Source organism: Vanrija pseudolonga, chromosome 7 (genome assembly GCF_020906515.1).
Source record: "Vanrija pseudolonga chromosome 7, complete sequence".
In the NCBI taxonomy this organism is placed as follows: domain Eukaryota; kingdom Fungi; phylum Basidiomycota; class Tremellomycetes; order Trichosporonales; family Trichosporonaceae; genus Vanrija; species Vanrija pseudolonga.
Window position 1 is genome coordinate 94371 of NC_085855.1, and position 23511 is coordinate 117881.

At 64.3% G+C, this 23511-nt stretch overlaps 10 protein-coding genes across 11 annotated transcripts; 7 read left to right on the forward strand and 3 right to left on the reverse strand.

Annotated features, from left to right (window-relative positions):
• The first annotated feature begins 304 nt into the window (after positions 1-304).
• On the forward strand, positions 305-2174 carry MGAT3 (Beta-1,4-mannosyl-glycoprotein 4-beta-N-acetylglucosaminyltransferase). Its single transcript, XM_062775399.1, has 2 exons — positions 305-1512; positions 1565-2174. The coding sequence occupies exons 1-2, from the start codon at positions 448-450 to the stop codon at positions 1709-1711; spliced, it is 1212 nt and encodes a 403-aa protein (XP_062631383.1). The 5' UTR covers positions 305-447; the 3' UTR covers positions 1712-2174.
• A 124-nt stretch (positions 2175-2298) lies between these two features.
• LOC62_07G008858 (uncharacterized protein) lies at positions 2299-2908 on the forward strand. Its single transcript, XM_062775400.1, has 4 exons — positions 2299-2461; positions 2518-2542; positions 2590-2769; positions 2807-2908. Exons 1-4 carry the CDS (start codon positions 2316-2318, stop codon positions 2882-2884), a joined length of 429 nt encoding a protein of 142 aa, XP_062631384.1. The 5' UTR covers positions 2299-2315; the 3' UTR covers positions 2885-2908.
• On the reverse strand, positions 2901-4585 carry FUB11_1 (Efflux pump FUB11). Its single transcript, XM_062775401.1, has 4 exons — positions 4461-4585; positions 4163-4419; positions 3279-4121; positions 2901-3243 (listed from the first exon to the last, which is right to left on the reverse strand). The coding sequence occupies exons 1-4, from the start codon at positions 4578-4580 to the stop codon at positions 2949-2951; spliced, it is 1515 nt and encodes a 504-aa protein (XP_062631385.1). The 5' UTR covers positions 4581-4585; the 3' UTR covers positions 2901-2948.
• Positions 4586-5165: 580 nt separating this feature from the next.
• LOC62_07G008860 (uncharacterized protein) lies at positions 5166-5860 on the forward strand. Its single transcript, XM_062775402.1, has 4 exons — positions 5166-5238; positions 5295-5442; positions 5495-5532; positions 5571-5860. The coding sequence occupies exons 1-4, from the start codon at positions 5223-5225 to the stop codon at positions 5801-5803; spliced, it is 435 nt and encodes a 144-aa protein (XP_062631386.1). The 5' UTR covers positions 5166-5222; the 3' UTR covers positions 5804-5860.
• Positions 5861-6549: 689 nt separating this feature from the next.
• On the forward strand, positions 6550-7177 carry LOC62_07G008861 (uncharacterized protein). Its single transcript, XM_062775403.1, has 3 exons — positions 6550-6584; positions 6641-6947; positions 7022-7177. The coding sequence occupies exons 1-3, from the start codon at positions 6569-6571 to the stop codon at positions 7128-7130; spliced, it is 432 nt and encodes a 143-aa protein (XP_062631387.1). The 5' UTR covers positions 6550-6568; the 3' UTR covers positions 7131-7177.
• Positions 7178-7338: 161 nt separating this feature from the next.
• acdh-11_1 (Acyl-CoA dehydrogenase family member 11) lies at positions 7339-9270 on the reverse strand (the record flags this gene model as incomplete). The annotated part of the gene is made up of 1 exon (XM_062775404.1): positions 7339-9270. One exon carries the CDS (start codon positions 9268-9270, stop codon positions 7339-7341), a length of 1932 nt encoding a protein of 643 aa, XP_062631388.1.
• Positions 9271-11109: 1839 nt separating this feature from the next.
• tmoS_3 lies at positions 11110-17095 on the forward strand. Of its 2 annotated transcripts, XM_062775405.1 has the most exons (15): positions 11110-11286; positions 11328-12387; positions 12445-12530; positions 12574-12628; positions 12668-12736; positions 12777-12962; positions 13000-14311; positions 14362-14585; positions 14629-14883; positions 14925-15059; positions 15108-15513; positions 15561-15630; positions 15665-16577; positions 16651-16836; positions 16895-17095. In XM_062775405.1, the coding sequence occupies exons 1-15, from the start codon at positions 11212-11214 to the stop codon at positions 17074-17076; spliced, it is 5214 nt and encodes a 1737-aa protein (XP_062631389.1). In that variant the 5' UTR covers positions 11110-11211; the 3' UTR covers positions 17077-17095. The 2 variants fall into 2 exon arrangements, with proteins under 2 accessions (XP_062631389.1, XP_062631390.1); XM_062775406.1 differs by lacking the exon at positions 15561-15630 and having other exon boundaries at positions 15108-15508.
• An 840-nt stretch (positions 17096-17935) lies between these two features.
• Positions 17936-19846, forward strand: mhpA (3-(3-hydroxy-phenyl)propionate/3-hydroxycinnamic acid hydroxylase; the record flags this gene model as incomplete). The annotated part of the gene is made up of 1 exon (XM_062775407.1): positions 17936-19846. One exon carries the CDS (start codon positions 17936-17938, stop codon positions 19844-19846), a length of 1911 nt encoding a protein of 636 aa, XP_062631391.1.
• An 863-nt stretch (positions 19847-20709) lies between these two features.
• SPBC12C2.04_1 (putative protein) lies at positions 20710-22243 on the forward strand (the record flags this gene model as incomplete). Its single annotated transcript, XM_062775408.1, has 9 exons — positions 20710-20764; positions 20815-20840; positions 20883-20899; positions 20935-21105; positions 21152-21360; positions 21410-21494; positions 21528-21589; positions 21628-22109; positions 22148-22243. The coding sequence occupies 9 exons, from the start codon at positions 20710-20712 to the stop codon at positions 22241-22243; spliced, it is 1203 nt and encodes a 400-aa protein (XP_062631392.1).
• A 118-nt stretch (positions 22244-22361) lies between these two features.
• On the reverse strand, positions 22362-22964 carry LOC62_07G008866 (uncharacterized protein; the record flags this gene model as incomplete). The annotated part of the gene is made up of 1 exon (XM_062775409.1): positions 22362-22964. The coding sequence occupies one exon, from the start codon at positions 22962-22964 to the stop codon at positions 22362-22364; it is 603 nt and encodes a 200-aa protein (XP_062631393.1).
• Positions 22965-23511: the final 547 nt, after the last annotated feature.

Below are 23511 nucleotides of genomic sequence, written 5' to 3' on the forward strand. Positions count from 1 at the left end.
GGATCCAGGCGTCTGCCTGCACCGCATCGCATGACCGAGATAATATGAGGCTCGGGGCGCCGTGCGCTGAGGCAGGCAAGTTGCCGTCAGTGTTGGGAACTTTGGGAACCTTGCCAGCGTGGGCGGGCAGAGGGAGCGCACGCTTGGCGGCGCGAGTGGCGGAATACAAAGGGCTGCAGGGCGAGAGGCAAATGGGTCAGGCTGTCAATGAGGGGCAGTCAGCGGGTCATGGGTCAGTGGGTCAACCTTACCTGATGCTGCATTGTAGCATGAGGGCAAGAGCAAGACGTAGAGAGCATTAACTGAACAGGAAAGATTGGCATTGAGAGGGTCAGATGCGCGTCAACGGATGTACAACGTGGGGGGCGACCTCCAGGACATCCTGCTCGCCTCCATGCCTGCCTTTACATCTTCTCGACGTCGACTGACACTCGTTTCTTTGCAGTCATGGACCACCGCAAGCCGCCAATACTCCCTACCACCAGCTCGTCGCCGCCGCCCAGCCCGCGGCGGATACCGGTGCTCGGCGCGGTCGCCGCCGCGGCCAACAAGCTGACCCGTCGCCCCCTCCGCGCGGCGCTGGTCGGCACGATCGCGCTCCTCGTCCTGCTGTACAACGCGCACGCGATATCCACTCTGCGGCGGGACGTGGGGTACATCCTCCGGCCACTATGGGACACGCCCGAGCCCGCGTTCAACGTCATCAAGCACTTCCCGCGCGCTGGCGACGACAACGACGAACAATGGTGCGGCGCGCACGGCTGGGCCACCCGGCGCGGGGGCAAGCCCGTCGTCGTCGACGCCGTGCCCGTGTCCACCGAGCTCGACATGCTCGAGATCCGATGGCGCGAGTACGCGCCGTTCGTGGACATCCTGCTTGTCGTCGAGTCCAACATGACCTTTGCGGGCACGCCCAAGCCGCTGCACTTTGCCGCGCACCGCGCGCGCTTCGAGCGCATCGCGCACGACGCAGGCGCCAAGCTCGTCTACCGCGCCGTGACGGACTTTGAGCCCAACCTGCCCTCGGGGAGCTTCAAGAACGAGGCGTGCCAGCGGCAGGCGATATCAGACCTCATCGCCGCCGAGCGCGGGTCCGGCGCGATCCCGCCCGGCGCGCTCATCATCCAGTCGGACGTCGACGAGATCGTGTCCCGCGACACGCTGCAGCTGCTCACCATGTGCAGCGGGTTCCCCTCGCAGCTCCACCTCCAGGTCGACAACTACCTCTACAGCTACGACCAGCCGCTCAACGACGGCGGGTACTGGCGCCCCCGCGTCGTGACGGTGCCTGCCGGCGGCGAGGGGGTAGACTACCACCACGGCCGCGGCAGCGACGACCTGCTCGCCGCTGCGGGGTGGCACTGCTCCTTCTGCTTCCCGACGCTGCAGGACATGCGTGCCAAGATGACGGGATACTCGCACAACGACCGGCTGACGAGCGCAAGGTTGCTCGACGAGAGGAGGCTCAGACGGCGCGTGTGCGAGGGGCGCGACCCGTTCGGCATGTGGGCGGTGGGTCGAGCTCGCTTTCACTTCGATGTGGTTCACCGCTAACACCCCATAGGAGGCTTTCACGTTCCGCGACGTGATCGCACACAGCGGCCCCACGCGCAGGCGCAACGCGTTCCTCCACGTCCCCGTCGCGCTCAAGGAGGAGCCAGAGCGGTTCAGCTACCTCCTTGACAAGGGGTGTGAGCGGCCGAACAAGTAAAAGTCGAACATACCGAGCGAGGGAGGCGAAGCGAGCGAGGCGGTGCCGAGTGAACAGTCTGGGCTCTTCATCTTCCCGAGATTGCTGTCGATGCGCGGAGAGTGGCCGCTCGAGGTGTAGACCGGGACGTTGGAGCGGACCGCTGCCCGCTCGGCGCGTCGGCGTCCTCGCGGTGCCTCTTCCTCCAGCTCTGTCTTATGCCTAGCTCGACACGCCTGGCGACTACCCAGCTCATCGGCGTCTCTCGCCTTGCCGTGTCTCGTCTGGCCGCCACTCGATGCAACCGCCCTCTCAACGAGCTGCCCCCCCGGGCCCCCCTCCCCCCCCTGGCGAACACACAACACCCAGCACACCCCCTAATCCATCTTGCTTGCCCCTACAGCAGACACTGCATCTATCCATTGTACCCGTGTATACAATACACCCATCTTGTACTCCCCCTTGCATCATGTACAACTTGTCAATAGCAGTGCGGCCACTGGCCGGATTGGCCCGTCAGTCGTATCGGCCCGGCCCGACGACTCCGGAACAATGACGCCACTACTTAGTGACTCGCATCTCACTCACACCCTCGACTTTGTGCATCACACACTCCTCCACAAAAATGGCATCCTACACCCCCTACGCGATCCAGCACATCAACCTCTCGGTCCCAGAGGGCACGCTGCACCTCGCGGAAGAGTTCTACGGCGAGGTGATTGGGTTCCCTAGCGACCCGGTGCCGAGCCTGCAGAAGGACTCGTTGCGGTGGTGAGTCGCGGGCATCCATCGTCGCTCCCCTCACCTTCCACTGACAATGACGCCAGGTTCCGTGTCGGCGGCGGACAGCAGGTGAGCCTGCACCGATTCGACAGAAGTGACGGCCCTGACTCGCCCAGATCCACATCAGCTTCGACACCCCCACACGCCCGGATACCCGCGCCCATCCATGCTTCTCCCTCCCGACCCCCGAGGCGCTCAACGCCCTGCAGACGCGGATTTGGGAGCATAGGTCCAAGGGCGGCCCGGCGGCTGCGCTCGCTGCTGACCAGCCAGGAGAGGAGAACTCTGGCTCCAAGGTGCGTCGAGGTGGTGTGCAGTGCTGACACTTGCCAGGGCGTGGAGTACCCCACGCGCTTCTTTGCGCGCGACTATGCGGGTAACAGGCTCGAGTTCAACGTTCACCCGCAGTGATGATGCAGTGATGTGCATAGGCAGACGTGCGGCGTGTGCACTGAGAACAACACATGCCCCGTGTCTACTGACGGCTGACCACGACCACGTCGCTCCACTCCTGCCCCCAGCTCCCAGCAATCGCGACAGCCGTCTTGCTCCGCGCGCGCAGCTTTGGCCCGACGAAGATGAGTGCCAGCGGCGCAGCCGCCAGCGCGGTCGAGATGCTCGCGACCAGTGTCGAGGCTTGCGGGTACCCGAGGTGGTTGTACATCACCCCCGCGGCGAGCGGGAGCGTGCCGGCCATGAAGCCGCGCACGAAGCTGTGCGCCGCCTGCGCCGACGACGAGTAGGTCTCGTACGCGTCGGCAAAGTAGTTTCTGCGGCGTCAGCCTTGCCTCTCACGGCGACGTACACAACCCCGCAGTACATGATGTACACGCCCCACATGGCGCCGGAGAGGAATATGGCGGGCACGATCCACGGCACGCTCGGCCTGCCAGTCCACGCATAAGCGTACATGCACGCCGGGAACAGCAGCCCGCCCGACGCAGACCAGTACAGGCGTACCTCTGGGGTCGCGGCCCCGCTCGCGACCGCGCGGCGGTAGATGCGCTCCTGGTGGAAATTTGACGCAAAGCCCAGCAGCCCGCCGACGAGCGTGGACAGCAGCGACAGGCCCGTGAGGCCCGCGTTCCACCCGTACTGCCCGAACACGGCGAGCGTCGCGCTGCTCCCGAGGTAGATGCAGCTCCAGGCGAACCCGATCCACAACGACATGGCCGTCACGATCGGCTCAGTGCAGAGGAAGGTGAGGGGGCGGAGGACTGCCGTGCGGGCGAGGTGCGCGAGGCTCTTCGCCTCGAGCTGGTGTGCGCCGACGTGCAGCCGTCCCGTCGAGGCCGTCAGCCGCGCGGCCTTGCGCGCCGCGATCGCCTCGGCGCGCGTCTCGACCATGAACGCATAGTTGAGCACGACGGACACGACGCACGCGAGCGCCTGGATCCCATAGCACCACTGCACGCCGAGCTTCATCGCCACGAAGCCGAACGCGGCGCCGCCGAGCGAGTTGCCAGCGTAGTTGGCCAGCGCCATCATGTTCATCGCTAGCCCGCGCTCGCGCGGCGCGTACATGTCTGCGATTGTGCCCCCGACAAGCGCGTTGCCGGCGGCGAGGGCAGTGCCTTGGATGAAGCGGGTCACCAGGAGGGCGGGGTACGAGTGTGTCCAGATCTGCGGGATGAACGCGAGGGTGTTGCTGCGGGTGTTAGTGGCGGCTACATGGCAGGGCAGACCTACACAACCATCGCGACGCGGTATACCCCCGCGCGGCCCCACACCTCGCTGAGCGGCGCAAAGACGAGCGAGAATACCGCCATGGGCACCATGTACACCGTCAGACTGAGCGCGTAGGCGGTGCGCGAGACGCCGAACCACGCCATGCCGGACGGCGTCATGACGCCGACTGACGTCGCCATGATCGCCGTTAGGAAGAGGACGTACGCTGCGATGGCGGTATTGAGGGCTTTCTTGGACGGGGAGAAGTTGGCCGGGTGCTGGGTGTTAGGGGTGGCGCTGGCTGCGGCGACCGGCTTACTTCTGGGTCATCGGGGGTGAGGGAGACGACGATGGGCGATGCGTCGACCGCGGCATTAGGTGCCACCGTGTCGACCGCGGGGACGACTTTGGACTCTGTATCTGGGTTTGAGGCGGACATGTCGCTGTACCAGAGATACCAAGATGCTCGTTGTCTGATTAACTGCTGCTGCCTTGATAATGTACCACAGAGGAGCCTCAATGACATCAGGGACCATCAAATTCGAGTGCCACAGTCGTTGTCCTGCAGGCACTTGGAGGCACTTGGAGGCACTTGGAGGCACCTGGGCAGAAAGGGGAGGAGGGTACATTGCGACTTTGCTGCCGAATTTGATGAACCCCGGCGTTTGGTGATTGAGGAGACAGACACTGGGGGATGCCGAGCCGGAAACAACAGCACAGTGATCTCCCTCGGTTGGTCGGCGAGTGCCAAGGCTCACGGAGAGCGCCGCCCCCTCCGTCGGTGAGCCGACGAGCACGACGCAGTCGGCGCCGAGGCAGCGACACCAGTGTCAGTCATCAGATTGCCTAAGCCACCAGCCTTGCCTGTCGGGCCTGTCGGATCGGGTTGTGGCTCACGTGGCATCGCACATGGCCGGTGCGGCGATGCGGCGACCAACGGCGACTAGGCTAGGCCGAGGGGGGTGAGAGGTGCGGCATCACGTCATTGCGCGTGCACGCACACTGAAATCGTATCTGGCATCGTGAACGACTACTTAGCCAGCACGACCAACGTCGCATGCTGCATACCCAGTAACCCATCATGGCCCCAGTCACTTGTGAGTCTAGTCCCCCCGTCGACGCCACGCCACGCGCCGCTCACGCCACGCCACAGTCACGGTCAAGTTCATCGGGCGCCCGTCGCCCCCCACGAAGCTCAAGGTGAACGGCGAGGAGCCGGACGGAGAGATCCTGCTGTACAACTCTTCGCGGCAGATTGTGGGCGAGGAGGCGAACGGGGAGAGCACGGCCGCGTTCATCGTGTGAGTGGGCGCGGCGATTCCTCCTCCCCACCACTGACTCCTCTTCCCCCAGCTCGACCTTCACCGACGCGCCCAAGTCGAGCATTGCGTGTGAGTCTTAGCTCTGTCCGAGCCACGCTCACCCCTAGCGGGCATCTACTACTTCCAGGGCACGATCCTAGGCAAGAAGGGACACTTCTCCGCGACGCTCGGCGGGCCGACAAACTACCCCATCATCAGTGCGCATTTCGAGATCATCCCCGAGACGACTGGTGGCGAGTTGAAGGGCTTGACCGGCAAGGGGTGGTACGAGCTCGATGTGAGCGAGCCGCATGATCGCAAGGACGGGCGGCCTATCACGTTCTCGGTCGAGCTGCCGTAGGGCGCTGGCACTGTTCGTATGTAGCTACAGGAGAATTACGCTATGCATAGCGCGTTGGAATTGATGCGCCGCAGTCGAGAGCCGAGGTTGAGTTTAGCGGCGACCTGCGTCGCTCGTGACTGACCTCTGACGCATGTCAAGGCTAGCTAGTACTGCGCTGCAACACACCTAACTACGCCCAAGATAAGATACGCCGCCTGCGGCGGCGTGTAACAGCCTCTGCATGTCCATGTCGTCGGCGTGCATTGCCACAAGCTGACCAAGGCCGACAAGATGCTGACAATAACATGACTCTTGGCTGCGGCTAAATCGAGAAAGTCAACTCCGCAGGCACAAAGGCAGGAATCACCCAGCGCGCGTCACGTCAGCCAAGCCGCCTGCCACAGTGGCGCCGCCGGCGCGCCTTGCCTTGCCGACCTTCCATTGTTCTGCCAACCCCTCCTCGGCTCCCCTTGCCGCCTCCCCTCCCCTCACCCCTTCCGCCGGGCTGCAACCCGGCCGAGGGCGATCATACATGTGCCCATGACGCTCCTGCCGCCGCGGGCACTTACTTGCCTTACATCCACTGATGCAGTGGAGCCGAGCCGAGCCGATTGGTCAGGCCACAAGGAATGCATGCCGCATGCACACCGCATGCACGCACGCAACACGACGCTTTGTTCGCCGAGGGTAGCAGCGTAGCGCACGGTACATAACCCACGGCCGGTGGGCCGTAGCGCATACCCCATCAGCAACAACAACAGTTACAAAAACAAAAAAGACACCATGGCGCCCGTCTCCTGTACGTCGAGCTGGCGCGCTCGCCGGGCATCGCGAGCTCCACTGACCCCCTCCCAGTCACAGCCAAGTCGTACTGCCGCGGCGGCGAGCCGACCCCGCTCAAGGTCAACGGCAACACGCCCGAGGGCCAGGTGCTCTTCTACGACTTTTCGCGCCGGCTCGAGGGCGACGCGCAGGGCGAGGCGACGGCCGCGTTCGTGGCCGCGTCGCACGCCGCCAACCGGGAGAGCAATACCGCAGCCGGCGTCTTCTACTTTGAGGGCACGATCCGCGGCAAGAAGGGCTGGTTCAGCGCCACGCTCACTGGGGTGCTGGATTTCCCGCGCATCGAGTCCAAGTTTGAGATTATCGAGGCGGCGACTGGGTGAGTGCGGCGTCGAGGGGTGGGGATCGGGTTGTTGCGGTTGGCTGGGCTGGCAGCGTCGCTGACACACCCAGCGGCGAGCTCGCTGGCCTCAAGGGCCGCGGATGGTACATCATCGGCGAGATGGACCCCACTGGCCATGACGACGGCAACGACCTGCACTTTGAGGTCGACCTGCCTTAGAGTAGACGGCGGACATGTATACGCCGGATAGTGGGTTCATATGGCGTGCGTGCCCTTAGAGGTTACTTGAGGACGCCGCCGCACGTTGCTGCCTGCACACATGCACTTCATACATTCTATACATCATCATCATCATGCTGCTTTTTCCTACAACTATCGCGCGCTAGAGCATGCTTGGCGTGCGGCTAGCTAGACCCTTGGCATGCGGCTAGAGCTTGGCACGCGGCTTGGGCGCCGGCGGCTCGCGCTCAAAGCTAATCTTGTCGTCCCACCGGCTCACGCTCTTCCAGTCCGACTGCTCCTTGCCGTCAAACCCAAACGTGCCGCGCGTGCGGACAAAGCGGCGCGCGCACTCGATGGCCGTCAGGTCGTTGTCCGACTCGGCGTCGGCGACCAGCAAGGTCGCGCACAGGACGTCGCCAATCTCGGCGACCACCTCGCGGCCGTAGGCGAGCAGCTCCTCCTTGTCGCGGGCGGACGCATTGTACACAAACACGCTCCACGCCTTGAGGATCGCCGCCTTCTCGGGGCCGAGGTCGACATTCGACTTGGCGCCGTACGGGTCAGTCGAGTTGGCGCCCAGCGTCGCCTTGAGCCACTTGTCGACGGCGTCGATGCTCTGCGCGCCCGTCTTGCCCTTGACCACCTTGACCGTGTCGGTGGCGAGCACGTCGGTCGTGCCCTCCCAGATGGACAGGACGTTGGCGTCGCGGAACAGACGCGCAATGTTCATCTCGGGGTTCTCCTGGTTCTCCATGAAGCCGACGCCGCCGAGCGACTCCATGCACTCCTGCAGGCCGGCGATGCCGTTCTTGGCCGTGCGCGCCTTGGACACGGGCGTGATGAGGCGCACAAGCGCCGCGACCTGGTTGTGGTCGGTCGGGATGATGGACGCGGTAGGCGAGTCGGGGTTCTCAGACTTGCCCACGAGCGCGGCAACAAACACGGCGAGGAGCGTGTCGGCGCGGTAGCCGAGCGTGATGCCGGCAATCGTCTTGGTGTAGCGGGGCAGCGTGCGCAGCTTGTCGGGCAGACCCTTGAGGGCGAGGGAGGGCATGACGCGCTGGCGACCAAAGCTGCGGGCGATGGCGAGGCCGCGGCCCCAGAAGCCAGTGGACGAGCCGGCATTGTACAGCCTGGTGACGTTGAGCAGCGTCGCAATGTTGGCGACACCGCGGCCCTCGGTACCGACAAGCCACGCGCGCATGCCCTTGACCTCGACCTCGGCGGTCGGGAGGGCCTTTGTGCCGAGCTTGTTCTTGAGCCTCTGGATGCGGATGCCGTTCATGGCGACGTCGCCTGCGGGGTCGAGCTTGCGCGTGGGCGCGAAGAAGCAGCCGAGGCCCTTCTCCGTCTGCGCGAGGAGCAGCACGCAGCCGCAGTCGGTCGCTGACGAGAACCACTTGAAGCCGTCGATACACCATGGGCCAAGCGGGTTACCGTCAATGTCCGTCTCGCCATTGTCGCCCTCGTACGTCGCGACCGTCTCGGTGCCGGCGACGTCGGAGCCGCCGGGGCGCTCCGTCATCCACTGGCCCGAGGTCCACGCGACCTCGGGGTCGAGGGAGAGTAGACGCTCAACGGCGCGGGTGAACACCTTGCGCTTGATGCTGCGGTTTTCCTCCTTGTCGTCGTATGCGCGCGAGCCGGGCGCGATGCGCTGCAGCTCGCGGAGGAGCACGCTCGTCGCGCCGTCCTGCATCGCCGAGGGGCAGGTGACGACGGCCGACGACGGGCCCCACTGGTGCAGCTTGAGGAACTGCGCCACGCGCGCCGACGCGCCAAGCGACGAGTCGTAGCCTGTCGCCACGATACCGTTGCGGATCCCAATGTTCTGCAGCTCCTTCCATCCGGGCGAGGTCACGAGGGCGTCGGGGATCGGGTGGCCAAACGACGAGAAACCCGTGCCCTTGATGTATGGCAGGTCGTGCTCTGCATTAGCGACGAGCGCGTACGTCTTGGGGTCGATGACGAGATCGCACAAGGCATGCAAGTGCGGGTAAAACTCCTTGTAGACCTGCTCTGGCAGGAAGAGCTTTGCGCTGCGGTCGAGGATCGGGTCGTCCTCCAGCGCATTGTACAGCTTTGGGTGAGGCTGAAAGTACCCCGAGGTCGATGTCGCGCCTACGAGCTTTGGCATGGTTGTGTGTGTGTGAGTGAGGTGAGTGAGAGAGTGAGAGAGCAACGTCACAATATATGCGCGATGGGATCTCGACCTCGTCGTCGTCAGTTGACCCCCACTTCGGTTATGGCATTATTGCCGCGGCGGCAGGCGGGGGCCCGGAGGCAGGGCTGGCTTACGTCCATGACAGTGACGAGATATACACCCAGGCTTGCTCTGCATATGCATTGTTCGACGCCTCGTATGCATTCTACACAGCGGTACACAGCGGCAAGGGACGCTCCCTATGCATGCATCTAGCAGCAGCACGCGTCGACGTTTGGCCCCTTGGTGGTGTCGGCGGTCGCTGTTCGGCGTTCGGGAGCTCGGGAGTGGACGGGGGCACTCGCGCCAAGGCAGCCAAGTGAGGAGTGCCACACACGACGGCCGGCGACGTTGGGTCGGCCGGCTGGGTCTGTTGAGCGTTCCGTCCACTTTGATGCGTTGCATTGTCTCTTTCTGTCTCTCTCTCTGTTGACATTTGACTTCCAGCGGCATCAGCGGCAACAGCGACGCCAGCGTCGCCAGCGTCGCCAGTCAGCCGGCAACGGCCGGCCGAGACGAGATCTAACGCGACGGTGCGACACACTAACTACCGGCTCGGCCGTCTGATCTGATTAATGATGGCCTTGGAATGGTGCTGGTGTCAACGGCGCATAGCGAGGCGGCTCGCGGCTGCGGCTCACTCACTCTGGATAAAGTCGCTGCAGATCGTCCAGCAGCCGAGACGGAGCCGAACATGTCTCACACACCACCCCAAAGTAAATCGGTGCTGGCGCGCCGGCACCAACGCACGCTAGTCGTGGGCCTCGACGACGACGACGGGTTGGCGGGGAACGCCGCGCCGACGCCGGTGCTATGAAGCAAGGTCCATGGCGGCGCTCCTGCCGAGTCGATGCCAGCCAGATGGCCAGCCATGCAGATCGTGGCGTTGGCGTAAGGGAGAGAGAACACCACTGTCAGTTCAGTCGCCGGTATCGATAAAGGGCAGCCAGTGCCACAGGGCGCCACGCCGAGTCCTCTCTGCACCGACACGGCGAGAGACGTGTGCGCAAAGGGTCGCTGTTCAAGGGTTACTATCTGATCAGAGACAACATTCCATAGAACACATCATCCCCTGTCCCAAGTCCGCCAGATACCTGAGATAGCCGCGACCTCGCCCATCCGAGACCTTGTCTAGCCCACCTGTTCACGATGAGCGATCCATATACGGTGCCGATCCCGCCCACCGAACGCCGCTGTCTATGGGATTTCCATTCCTCACGGCCGTGTCCGTGTCGCTCGAGCGGCGTTGTGTATGCTGTGGTATCGACGAACGGCGCTGGACTGGACTCGGCGTCAGGAATGCCGCGCGGGATGTGAGCACGTTCTGACGACGCCGAAAGAGGGCCGCGAGGCGGGCAGGCGAGAGCGGGGGTCGACGGCGAGATGCGATTGTGTGTGTGTGAAAGTGCGGCTGCGGCCTACCTCGAATCTCGAATCTCTCCGCTCGCATCCCATCCGTCGGCGCTATCCCATTTCCTGGTGCACTGGTGCATGCATTACAGTTTAACGCGTCGTCGTCATTGATGACAAGCACGTATGGTTGTGGAATGCCAACAATGCTCACCACGTGACGGCCGGCCGCCTCAAAGCCCGCAAGCCTCCCTCCCCTCCCCTCGCCTCCCTCTGCCTTCCTGCTCCCTCCCCATCCCTCCCCTCAGTTCGTTCGTGCCGTCATCGAGAGCAGCCAGGTCAGGAGGGAACAGCGGACAGCGGCTGTCAAACTGATTGGCGTGCATACGGCCATTGACCCATATATACATTCTGGCTGATGATCCCGCGCGTTGTCTTCGCTGCTCGCTGTACATAGCTACACCACACTCGGCGAATGGTACTCTTGTGATACAAACCCCCCCGCACATCAATGTCGCCGTCGCCATGAACACCGATCCGCTCACGGCGCTCGAGAAAGCGGGCATCGACCTGGGCGACCTGCCGTATAGTTATCTCGAGGTCGGTCGAGCCGGCTGTCGTCGATACTAACACCCCCGCAGCAATACCCCTACCCCGCGCTCGTGCTCATCTTCGGCGTGCCGCTCTACGGCGAGATCCACGCGTCGCAGTGGTCGCTGGAGAACATCCAGCCCCTGTCGCCCGTGTGGACCAACACCACCTGGAAACGCTTCACCGGTAACCGGCAGTCGCTGCTACAATGCCTCACGCCGTCATCGGCGCGGCGGCTAAGCCTCTGGCTCACGGGCCAGACGGATGCTGCGTCGTTCGTGTCCCCTAGCGTGAGCGTTCGCAGCGGTAGTAGTAGTGGCGAGCCCGCCCGCTCGCCCGACGAGACCCAACAACCAGCAGACACGACAGGCCCGACCCTCACCCTCGAGTTCAGATTTGGCTCCTCCAAAGCCAAGCTCATGCTCGCCAAGACCGTGCAGCCTGTGTACCGCATCGGCGCGGACGGCGTGCGCAAGATTGTGCGCACGCACGAGGCGGCCATCGTCACCACCATGCCCTCGGGCCAAGTGCGTCTCCAGCTGCCGTCTGCCCGCCGCAGGTCGTTCGGCACTTCGTACGACCCCATCCCAGAGGACGACATTGGCGGCGAGACCCCGCCCTCGACGGACAAGGTGCCGCTCACGTCGATATCGTCCGAATCACCAAGCAGCCTGCTCTCGTACCCCTCGTCAGACCCAGTGCCGCCCCGCGGCTCGTTCATAGGCACGACCGCTAATGGCCGGGTGGCGCCGTCGTCATCAGGAGGGATACTGCCGCGGCAGTCGAGCTCAACGTCTCACACATCCGGCCCGATGACGGACGAGCTAGACGGTTGGTCCGCGCGCGCGGCGTCGAGCAGCAAGTCAGCGCCAATATCCCTGCCTGGATGGCGGCCGGGCCAGACGATTGAGCTGAACCAGGACGGGACGGCGAGAGCCGTCAAGTCGGTGTTTGGATACGGCGAGAACGGGGCGGACGACGACGATGACGAGGGCGATAAGCCGCCAGAAGCATCAAGTAAGGATGTGGCCCACCTCCTCGAGACGACCAAGTGGGCAGATACGCCACTCGGCAAGCGGAAGCACTGGCCCGAGTCACTGCAGATGATGGGTGAGTTTGCGTGGCTGGCTGGCTGGCGCTGCGCGCGCGTTGCTGACGTGCCCCAAGTCGCCATCATCATGCGCTGGCCTACGCCGCTGGCGTTCTGGTGGGGCAAGGACTTGGTGTTCATCTACAATCAGAAATACGCAGATGTGAGTCGGCGGTGGCGGCATCGACGAGGAGCTGACGCGCCAGCGACTGCCCAACCATCCAAGAGCGTTTGGACAATCGGGAACAGTGGCATGGGCAGGTGAGTTGCGGTGAGAGCCAACGGCCAGCTCACACGCAGAACTCTGGCCGCATCTCGGGCGGTGGACAGAGGCCGCGCTCGACGGCACCCCAGTGATCAAGGACAACGGTAAGCTTCACTCGCCACTCCGCATCGCTGACGACGCCAGACCTGTCGCTGTACCCCAGCGCAGCGGGCGACACGCGCCGGCGCGAGTTCTATCGCCGACACCAGTGGGTGCCCGTCACGGACGGCGAGGGCACGACGGCGCTGGTGCACTCGTGGCGCGACACGACGCGCGACTTTATCATCGGGCGGCGGGACCGCTTCCTCACCAACCTGGCACTACGGGGCGGTGAGTTTCATGGCCCCGACGTCGCTGACCCCGCCAGACCAGGCGCGCACGCAGGCACAGCACGAGCGCGAGCTCATCGACGCGTTCGAGAACAACCCGACCGAGGCGCCCTTTGCGCTCATTTACCGCGTCGAGTCGGAGCAGCTGTTCGACTCGCCAAACCACTTCAAAGCCAAGCTCAAGTACGCTGGCGGCGTCGGCGTGCCCTCTGGCCACCCGTCTGCGCCCGCAACGCTCGAACTGTCCATCTCGCTTGACGGCTCGGAGCGGGGGGACGACTCGTCCCCGCCCTCGCCAGGCGCAGAGGACGGCATGCGGCCCGTGTCGCCGATGCCGCGCGACCTTGCCGAGGGAAACGAGCTGTGGCCGTTCGCCGAGGCGCTGCAGACGCACCGGCCGGTGGTGGTGCAGGACTGCTTTTCGCGGGTCGAGGGCTACGCCGTGCGTGTGTGGGACGAGCTGCCGTCCTCTGCTGTCGTCATCCCCATCTGCCGCAGGATGGACCGCGACGTGCCACGCGGCGTCGTCGTCCTCGGCATTTCCTCGGCCAACGCCTACGACGAGGACTACGCCATCTTCGTCGACGACCTGCACATGCTGCTCACCAACTCGCTCGGCGCAGTGCTCGAGAACGAGACGCAGCGGGTGTTGCAGGCTGAGATCCAGGCGGCGGAGCGCGCGCGGGAAGCGCTGCTGACGAATGTGTCGCACAAGCTGCTGACTCCCTTGTCGTTGATATCGGGGCCGTTGGAGGACCTGGCTGCCGAGCAAGTGGCACTGGCGCCGGCGGTGCGCGACGCGCTACACGTCGTCCAGCGGAACGTGTCCCGCCTGACGCGGCTGGTCAACATGCTCGTGGCGGACAGCGCGCTCGAGGGCCGCCGGAACGCGAGCAAATTCGGGCGCGTCAACCTCGGGCAGCTGACGCAGAACGTCGCCAAGCTCTTCGCGCCAGTAGCCAGTGCCGAGGGGATCGACTTTGTCGTCGAGTGCGACGAGGCAAGCAGGCCAGTGTTTGTCGACTTGGACAAGTACGAGCGCGTCTTGTTCGTGCTGATTGGCAACGCGATCAAGTTCTCTCCGGGCGGCCGCGTGGCGCTGACGCTGCGGTATACCGACACTGAGGTCGTGGTCACGGTCGAGGATACTGGGTCGGGGATCAGCCCCAGCGTGCTGGATGAAATTGCTGGTGCGCCGCTCGCTGCCGACGGAGTGACGAGGCGGCTGCGCGATAGTACCGGCATCGGCCTGTCGCATGCCGATAAGCTCGTCAACCTGCACCACGGCACGCTGAGCGTCAAGAGCAGTACGACAGGAGACAAGGGGACGACGTTTACGCTCACACTACGGTAGGTAGCGCAGCCACCGCTTGCTTGGTTCACTGCTGACACCCGCCCAGGCTTGGGAGCGACCACTTGCCGCTCGACAGCGTCGACAGCTCGCCCGTCGAGACGACAGGCATCCAGCAGATCCACCAGGCGCTCATCGAGTCGCTGTCGAGCCACAGGCAGCTGCCGAAGCACGAGCTCGACCCGCGCCCGCCGACCGGCATGTCAGTTAGCAAGAGCAGCCCCAACGCCGCGCCGTACTTTACGCCCAGCGACGTGGTCATGATCGTGGACAGTGCGTATCGTGCCGCCGCGCAGGCCCCGCTGACACTACCCAGACGACCCCGACTCGAGCAGCTACCTGCGCACGATATTCTCGGTCCTGTGCCAAGTCGTGCTGGCGACGGACGGCGTCGACGCGCTCGCAAAGGTCAAAGACCGCGCGCCCGACCTCATCATTGCCGACGCCGTGCTGCCCACCATGGACGGCTACGCGCTCGCGGCCGCCCTCAAGAATGGCACGCGCGAGGAGCAGATGGTGCCCATTATTCTTCTCACCTCGCGGGCGGATGCGCACGAGGGCGTTGCGGACGGTGAGTGCGGAGGAGTTTGAGCAGGCGCTGACGACCGTTAGACTTCCTCGCCAAGCCGTTCCACTCGCGCGAGCTCATCGCCCGCGCGCGCATGCACATTCAGTGGGGCAAGAAGCGGCAGAGCCTCGAGGCAGCGTTCTTGGAGCGCACTGCCGAGATCGAGACGTTGAACGAGAGTGAGTGGGAACGCGACAGTGGCAGCGGCTGACGAGCAGACGTCCCAGTCGGCATCTTTCGCACGACCGAGGACGGCTGGGTCGTATACGTCAACAAGACGTGGCACGTCTTGTCGAGCTATCCCCAAGGCCAGCCCGTCATCAGCTGGGGCGACTACATCATCCCCGAGGACCGCGAGTACGTGCGGCGCACGTGGACCGAGTTTCTCAACTCGAACGACGACACGGTCGAGCTCGAGTTTACGTGGATCAACGGCACGACCAACTTTGCCATTGCGACCCGGCTCAAGCCCATCAACGGCACGCCGCCCGGCATTCTTGGATGCCTGATCGACATCACCGACCGCGTGCAGAAGGAGGCGCTGCAGAAGGACCGGCTGCTCGAGTCGGAGCAGCGCCGCATCGAGGCCGTCGAGGCTAAGCGGCAGCAGGAGGAGCTGATTGACATTGTGTCGTGAGTGTGGCGTGGGCGTGCGTCAGGCAATGCTGAAGGCTCTACAGGCATGAAATGCGCAACCCCATCAGCAGCTTGATGCAGATAAGTATCGCAAGTGGTCTTTGTCGACGCCGCGTGCTGACGTCCGCACTGCTCCTCGCTGGTCAAGACCAACCTCGTGACATTGCAGCGAGAAATCGAGGAGGCGACGCAGAGCGACAAGGGCCTGCATCCCACCTCCGATCTCATGGCCGACCTCGCCGAGGACCTCGAGGCCCTCGACAGCATCTACCAGTGCGCGTTGACGCAGGAGCGGATCAGCAACGACGTGCTCTCGCTCGGCAAGATCCAGATGAACACGCTCGAGATCAAGGAGTCCGAGTACGCCGTGCAGAGTGAGGCGCACCGACTCGTATCCACCTTCCAGAGCGAGGCGCGCGCCAACAAGCTCGAGCTGCTACTCGACCTCGGGAGCAGCTTTGACCGCCTGCGCATCCACAGCGTGTACCTCGACCCCGTGCGCTTCGGGCAGGTGGTGACCAACCTCGTGTCCAACGCGGTGCGGTTCACGTCCACGAGCCCCGTGCGACGGGTGCAGCTGTCGCTCGATATCGGGTTCCGCCGTCCAGAGGCGAACAGCTGCACCAAGCCTCCAGGCGACGACGGGCCCGAGGGGGGCCCAGTCAGCGAACACACCCCGCTGTATCTGTTTGCCACGGTATCCGACACTGGGCCCGGCATGACACCGGCCGATACCGAGGCCCTGTTCAAGCGCTTCACGCACGAAGGGTCCGATAAGCAGACAGTCTTCGGCGGGATCGGCCTCGGCCTATTCGTGTGCCGCAAGCTTACGGAGCTTATGGGCGGGCGTATCGAAGTCGAGAGCGTGTACGGCCAGGGCACGACGTTCAACTTCTTTGTCCAGGTCCGCCCTCGGCTGAACCGACCCAAGCTGCCCCCCAAGACGCCTTCAAAGGCCACCAAGCTCCAGTGCAAGGCGCGCGTGCTGGTGGTGGAGGATAATGTCATCAACTGCAAGGTGTTGTGCCGGCAGCTGGGTATCGCCGGGGCTACGGTCCAGAGTGAGTCGGGTCTAGCGAGCCGAGCGAGGGTGGTCTGATATATCGTGTCGGCCGTGCTAACCCTTGGTCCCAGGCGTCGTAAACGGCTTGGAAGCTTGGAACCTCCTGAGCGAGACGCAGAAGCCCGGCAGCAGCGCGCCGTTCGACTGCGTGCTCATGGACCTCGAAATGCCCGTGATGGACGGGTACACTGCCACGCGGCTGGTGCGCGAGGCGGAAGCGACGGGTGCTCTGGACCGTACGGTCGTCGTCGCGCTTAGTAAGTAATAGTAGTAGCGAGGCCAGTGCCGTTAGTATCCTAGCTAACATCACTGCAGCCGGAAACGCGCGGCAGGCGCAGATCGAGTCTGCTATGGCCGACTTTGACGCCGTCATCGTCAAGCCGTACCGGCTCGGCATACTGCTCCGGGTGATTGAAGTGTCGGCGGATGTGGGCAGCGACGTGCCTGGGGACCGCGTCAAGCGCGTTGCCGAGGTCGTGGGGCAGAGCGGAGAGTAGGCAGGAATGGAATAGGAAGGGCGTGCATTGTATTGTACCAACTGTTGTATATGAGATAACCACGTGAGGGACTCGAGTATGGGGCTGCTGCGCTGTGCGACTGACGCCATGGTCGCGCTGGTCACTTCCGCCTGGGTTTCGGTCAGGTGCAACGCGGCAGGGAATGCGACGCCGCTGTCTCGGAGCGTTGTAGAGGCACCTCGTCTCATGTGCAGACGGTTGTTGTAGCAGAGAGAGACGGAAGTGACCCCAGTTATCGCGACCAAGGGGGTGTGGTGACTGGTATACCCGTCACGCGCAAAAGTGGTACTGCCACGGTCATTTCAAGAAATGTTCGGCCCTTTCAAGTCATTCGGCCTTTCCAAACATCACTCAACCTTGCTTGTCTCTCGCCCACCTCTTGGCTTTGCCCTCTTGACCTTGCTGCTGTTGCCGCCTCCCCGTGTCAAATTCATGGCTCTGCCGAGACCGGCACGGCGGCAGCAGCCACGGCACAACTGACACCCCCCACCCCACCCCAGCAGCACCCACAAGCACGCTGACCCACGACGCCTGCTACTCACCACTCGACTGACCCCAGCCAGGTGGCCCTCCCTCGCTGCACGCACCACTCACAGGCATGCGTCGGGTAAACAACCTTGCACGCAACATCCATCCGACCCACCACCCCCACTGCTGCTGACCACCTGCACCCACCTCGAGCACCACCGCCCCCGTTTTCTCTCTCTGCTCATATATCCATGTCTGTCGACGCGGCGCCATGGTGCAGGAAATATCTCCAACCAAAGACGCTGCACGGCCACGGCAGCATCATCACACCAGCACACACAAAGACACCTTTGCCGCCACCACCACCACCATGCCGATCGCGACCAAGACAAGCCCGTACCACCAGCCCCGGCAGCACGACCGGGCGCACGTCGAGTCGACGCCCGCGGGCTCGAGCCTGCCGGTCATTGTCGTCGGCGCTGGTCCTTCCGGAATGGCGACGGCGCTCGGCCTCGGCGCGCGCGGGATCAAGGTCACCGTCCTCGAGGCTGGCACGGCCGCGAGCTACGGCTCGCGCGCGACCTGCTACTCGCGGCACACGCAGGAGATTGCCGACCGGCTAGGCTACGGCGACTTGCTGGCGTCGCGCGCGGTCGGGTGGGTCGGCGGGCGCAGCTTCTACCGCGACCGCGAGGTGCTGCACTTCACCATGCCGCACGAGCCGCACAGCTTCCGCCCGCCAATGGTCAACATCGGCCAGAGCGAGTACGAGGAGATGCAGCTGCACGCTGTTGCGCGGAATCCAAACGTCACGATCCTGTGGGGCGTGGCCGTCACTGGCGTCGCGCCCGACGCGAGCGGCGTGACATTGACGGTTGACACGGTCGACGGCGAGCGCACGCTGCGCGCCGACCGCGTCGTGGCGGGCGACGGCGCGCGCAGCAAGGTGCGCAACGCGCTCGGCCTGCACATGAGCGGCACGGCATACGAGGGGCGATATGTCATCGCCGACATTCACTGGAAGTCGCCCCTGCCCACACAGCGCATGGTGTGGTTCGACCCGCCCAGCAACCCCGGCTCAACGGTCATCATGCACAAGCAGCCCGACGACATCTGGCGTATCGACTACCAGCTGAGCCCGAAGGACGATACGACCGAGGAGACGACGCGCGAGGCGGTGATTGCACGTGTGACCAAGCACCTCGCATGGCTCGAGAACAACGGCACCATCACCAAGGAGCCGTGGACGCTCGAGTGGCAGGGATACTACAAGGCCCTGTCGGTCGCGCTGCCAGAGTTTGTTCACGGGCGCGTCATCTTTACCGGCGACGCGGCGCACCTCGTCCCGATCTTTGGCGTGCGTGGGCTCAACTCGGGCATGGAGGACGGGGACGTGCTCGCGTGGATGCTGGCCGCCGTCATCAACGGCGACGCCGACGAGTCGCTCCTCAACGCCTACTCTATCGAGCGGCGCGACGCATGGGAGCAGAACATTGGCAGCGCCAACAAGAGCACGCTGGTCATGACGCCGAGCTCGGAGGGCTACCGCATGACGCGCGACGCGCTGCTGCAGGTGTCTGCCGTCATGCCAGAGTTCAGCCACCTCATCGACCCGCGCCAGTCGACGGCGACGCACGCGCGGCGCTCACCACTCGCCATCAAGCTCGACACGCCGGGCCTCATCTCCGGCGACCCCCTCGAGGACAGGCGGATCACGCTCGACGGGCGCGACACGAGCCTGCACACGGCGCGCGGGACCGCGTTTGGCGTGTACGCTGTCGGGCCCATCGACGGTAGCACCGTCGCCGGCGTCGCCGAGCGGCTGCAGCGCGCCCTCCCCCACCAGAGCGTGCACACGCTCGTGCTCAACCCCGGGAATGACGGAGGCGCAGCGGCCGCATGGGGCCTCGCGCCGGGCCAGTTCCTCATCGTCCGACCGGATGGCATCATCCTCACGCGCGGCGACCAGGCCGCCCTGGGTGACATTGAGGGCGCGCTCTCGGCGGCGCGCAAGGTGCCCGGCAGCCCAGCGCCAGCATCGCCGGCATCGCGCGGGACTACGCCCGACCCGGTACGCCTCACCGACGCGCAGAAGGCGCGGGAACAGGTCTGGCTCGAGCTGTCGGCCGCACTAGACGCCAACAGCGCCGGCGCGAACAGCAGCACTGGTGCTGGTGCTGACCGCGAAGCGTTCCTCACCCGCCTCGCGCTTGTGCTCGGTGCCGACGTCGGCCCCGAGCGCCTCGCCGACGTGCTCGCAAAGCTGAGCATTGTGCAGTAGTAGTCAATCGTTGTAACATTCATCGCATATGCATGTGGCATGGGAGGGCGGGTGGCGCAGGAGGGGGAGGGGAGGAGGGCGGGCCGGTGGCCAGGCGTGACCCAAGGCAGCAGCAGCAGCAGCAGCAGAAGGAGCAACAACAGCCACCTCACCTCGAGCAGAGCTGCATTGTCTACTTCCCGAGACTAGCACGATCGCAGCGCTAGAGCTCGATGGACGCCGTAACTCTTCCAGAACGCCGGTGCAACCAACAAACAAACGCAGGTGCTATCGCAGCCTCGAGCGCATCTCATGAAGCAGGCAGGAAGGCAAGCGTCCCGCCGCTGCCGTTGCCGCCGCCCACGGCACCGCGGCAGCACCGATCGATCGACGCTGAATAGGCCCTCGTAGGCAGCGAGCGAGCCGCCGCATTGCATTGCCGTGAGCCGCGGCTGCTAGCTGGCTTGCTGGCTGGCTGGGTGCCGCTGACTCAGTCAACGGTTGCCACTACCTACCTCGCCGCGGCTGTTGGCCGGCGGTATCACTCCGTTCCAGTAAGTGTTGACCCGCTGTAATGGGCGGTAGCGTCGCGACCAAGCCGGCGGCAACGGCTTGTCGTCGCCGACAGAGTCGCGACAGAGCGTCCCGACAAGCATGTAGCATTCCGCACTCCGTTGATCGTGTGCATATCGCCCCGAGTCATGTACAACGTGTAATGCCCCGACTGAGCGCCAAGCGACATGTCACCTGCCGACTGCTGTCGTCGGGAGTGAGGCTCCCGACATCGGCATCTGGTCGGCAGCCTCCCTCCCATCGCGGGGTATATGACCAGCATCGTCAGGTGTCACTCTCCCCAGCATCATAAGCACGCAGCGAGCACAAGCATGGTATCGCAGCCTTTCAACGTTGTGCTCCTCGGCGCCGGAGACGTCAACTTTGGTGCGTGTGGCGGGCGTGGGCGTGGGCGAGCGTTGCTGACGACAGAGTAGGCACGCCCGAGGGCCCTTGGTGTCATGTAAGTGACGCCGGCAAGGAGGAAGGTAGCTGACGTGCCCAGACGACGAGACTGGAGCGGTACGTCGAGAGCTGTGGCAGGACTGACCCCGCAGCAAGCTCGGATCCCGCCTCAACGTCGTCGGCCTGGTCGACCCGTTCGTCCAGCGCGCCGAGGAGCGGCTGGCGGTGAAGCGCGAGGCCGGAGTGGAGGGTTACGACCGCACCGAGGTATTCCCCAGCATCGAGGCGGCCGGCAAAGCCTTGATCGGGGGTCGCGCGCCGGCGTAAGTGCCACTTTCACTCACTGCCGAACGCCAGCTCACTGCCCAGCCTCATCGTCGCAGGCGTGCAGCCCAAGATCCGCGGTTCTCCTCACGCGGGGCGGGATGTCGAGCTCCAGGTCCAGCGTGCGTTCGGGACCACGCCCCTGTTTGTGGAGAAGCCAATCTCCTCCTCCCCGGTGCCCGAGGTGCGCCAGGTCTCCAAGGCCCTCGGCGGCACGCTCACCAGCGTGGGCTACATGTTCCGATACCTTGAGGGTACGTGGCGCGTCGCCTTGTCGGCGGCCACGGGGACGCGGGCTGACAGTCAAAGCCGTGCAGACCATTCGTCGGCTGGTGCGCGAGCACGACCTACAGATCACAGCCACGGTCGCGCAGTACTACATGGCCTAGTGGGTCTCTTCATCGCCCCGAGCTGACAGAAGCGAGCACGCAGGCTCGATGGAGCGGCACGCAGTTTACTTTGACCTCGGGCTCGAGGTTGGGCGTAGGTCACATGCAGGTACGCTATGCGGCTGACATTAGCCATCGTGGAGCAGGCGACGCACGTCGTAGACTTGTGCGTCTACCTCGCGGGCGACGCTGTCGAGGGAAGCGTCCACACGCACACGCTCGAAGTCGACGAAGGGCCCGGGGCGCTCTCCAAGCTCGAGTTCTCGGACGAGATCGCCACTGCACGCCATATTCCGCGGGTCACCACCGCCGTGTGGAAGTACGCCAGCGGGGCCGTGGCCAGCTTTGTGCACGGCGTCGCGCTGCACGACGGCGACTACGAGACTGAGCTCGTGGTCCTGGCCGACGGGTGGAAGTTCAAGCTTGTCGACCCCTACGGCGTGCCCCGCCTCCATGTGCGTCGTCCCGGCAACCCGCAGGAAGAGATCACGGTCTTCAAGGACGACGACCCGTTCTTCAGCGAGATGGCGACGTTTATCGACGTTATTGAGGGGGTGTTGCCGCGTACCGCTATCCTCTCGAGCTACGACGACGCGATCAAGACGTATGAGCTGGTAAGTGACTGCGGTGACCCGACATGCTCACTCCCCAGACGTGGGCGATCCGCAGCGACGGTGAGAGGAAGCGCGACGAGCGCCGGGCACGCGCCAAGGTCAACGGCAGCCCCAATGGCAACGGCGTGGCGTAGCCCCCGTGCCCACCAGGTAGTCACCAAGACATCAAAGGGCTGGCTTGGTAAGCCGTACAGAATGAGCGGTATAGAACTATGAAACATTGACACGTTGCTTGGTACTCCGTCCCTCATCCTACTGCCCAAAGCCCTTGTGGCTCTGGAGAAACTCGTCCTCCTCTGGCGTGTTCTTGCGTCCAAGCAGCGCGTTGCGGTGGGGGAAGCGGCCAAACTTGGCAATGATATCACGGTGCTCCTTTGCAAACTCGACTGCCGTGTTCTTGCCGTCGTGGCTGCCCATCGCCTCGATGAGCCCGACGACCGCGTCCTGGTCGGCGAGGGTCTCGGAGTGCATGTGGGGCATGTAAAGGAACAGCTTTTCCTGGTCGGTGCAGTCTGCGTCGAACCCCTTCGCGACGGCCTCCTTCGACAGCGCGAGCGCCTGCGGGTCGGTCGCGAACGCCTCGGGCGTCTTGCGGAACATGTTGCGCGAGAACTGGTCGTAGACGATGATGGCGGCGAGCGACGTCTTGGGGTGCGCGTTGCACTCGCTGCATGCCTGCTCGGGAGTCGCCTGCGCGAGCTTGTTCCACAGGGGGAGGTAGCGCTCGCGGCAGAGAGCGTCGACGTGCGCCCCGCCCGCGAACCACTCGGCCGGGCCGAACTGCTTGAACCAGAAGTGCAGCACGTCGTCGACCCACTCGGGCTGCGCCGGGTTGCTAGGAGTCGAAGAGCTCATGGCGCGTGATGCGAGTGTTGGTCGGGGGAGCGGCGCGGCGCAAGTGGGGTAGAGTGCTGGCCGGGATGCCGAAGCCGTGTGGAGAAGCGATGCTGATGGCGGAAGAAGCCGGGGTGCACAGGTTGCTGTGAGCGACGACACGGCGCGGAGCATCTGTTGTCGGGATGTACGATGGCGAGGTGGCGAGATCGAGAGTGGATAGAGTAAGCAGCAGCGAGTTGCATTGATCGAGCGACCTCGGATCTCAGCAGCATCCCGAATGTCTTGGACTTTTTTGTTATTTGGCTTTACAAGCCGAGGAGCGCGGAGCGGGCTGTTTGACGTCAGCGGCCGGCAAGCCGAGGCATCGTGGGCTGGGCCGAGGTGGGCGGAGGTGGGGCTCAACTCCACTGATACCACCAGCAGCAGCAGCAGCAGCAGCTGCTGCTGCTGCTGCTGCTGGCCTACTGGTCGTTTTTGCGTGCACCTCGACCACTCTCGGACCGAGATAATCTTTGCCACGTTGCCACTCGTCGACGTGCTCGCTCGCTGATCTGATCGCTGACGT

What these genes read in the sequence shown, in the direction of transcription:
- LOC62_07G008861 (XM_062775403.1), top strand. An exon ending in ATTATCGAGGCGGCGACTGG is followed by an intron (nt 6,948 to 7,021) that starts GTGAGTGCGGCG and finishes TGACACACCCAG; the next exon opens with CGGCGAGCTCGCTGGCCTCA.
- LOC62_07G008860 (XM_062775402.1), top strand. An exon ending in AGCACGGCCGCGTTCATCGT is followed by an intron (nt 5,443 to 5,494) that starts GTGAGTGGGCGC and finishes CTCTTCCCCCAG; the next exon opens with CTCGACCTTCACCGACGCGC. An exon ending in GCCCAAGTCGAGCATTGCGT is followed by an intron (nt 5,533 to 5,570) that starts GTGAGTCTTAGC and finishes GCTCACCCCTAG; the next exon opens with CGGGCATCTACTACTTCCAG.
- tmoS_3 (XM_062775405.1), top strand. Translation starts at nt 11,212, where the DNA reads ATGAACACCGATCCGCTCACGGCGCTCGAGAAAGCGGGCATCGACCTG. An exon ending in ACGTTTACGCTCACACTACG is followed by an intron (nt 14,312 to 14,361) that starts GTAGGTAGCGCA and finishes ACACCCGCCCAG; the next exon opens with GCTTGGGAGCGACCACTTGC. An exon ending in GCACGAGGGCGTTGCGGACG is followed by an intron (nt 14,884 to 14,924) that starts GTGAGTGCGGAG and finishes GACGACCGTTAG; the next exon opens with ACTTCCTCGCCAAGCCGTTC.
- LOC62_07G008858 (XM_062775400.1), top strand. Translation starts at nt 2,316, where the DNA reads ATGGCATCCTACACCCCCTACGCGATCCAGCACATCAACCTCTCGGTC. An exon ending in CAGAAGGACTCGTTGCGGTG is followed by an intron (nt 2,462 to 2,517) that starts GTGAGTCGCGGG and finishes CAATGACGCCAG; the next exon opens with GTTCCGTGTCGGCGGCGGAC. An exon ending in AGGAGAACTCTGGCTCCAAG is followed by an intron (nt 2,770 to 2,806) that starts GTGCGTCGAGGT and finishes GACACTTGCCAG; the next exon opens with GGCGTGGAGTACCCCACGCG.
- MGAT3 (XM_062775399.1), top strand. Translation starts at nt 448, where the DNA reads ATGGACCACCGCAAGCCGCCAATACTCCCTACCACCAGCTCGTCGCCG. An exon ending in ACCCGTTCGGCATGTGGGCG is followed by an intron (nt 1,513 to 1,564) that starts GTGGGTCGAGCT and finishes AACACCCCATAG; the next exon opens with GAGGCTTTCACGTTCCGCGA.
- FUB11_1 (XM_062775401.1), bottom strand. Translation starts at nt 4,580, where the DNA reads ATGTCCGCCTCAAACCCAGATACAGAGTCCAAAGTCGTCCCCGCGGTC. An exon ending in TACCGCGTCGCGATGGTTGT is followed by an intron (nt 4,122 to 4,162) that starts GTAGGTCTGCCC and finishes TAACACCCGCAG; the next exon opens with CAACACCCTCGCGTTCATCC. An exon ending in ATCATGTACTGCGGGGTTGT is followed by an intron (nt 3,244 to 3,278) that starts GTACGTCGCCGT and finishes CTGACGCCGCAG; the next exon opens with AAACTACTTTGCCGACGCGT.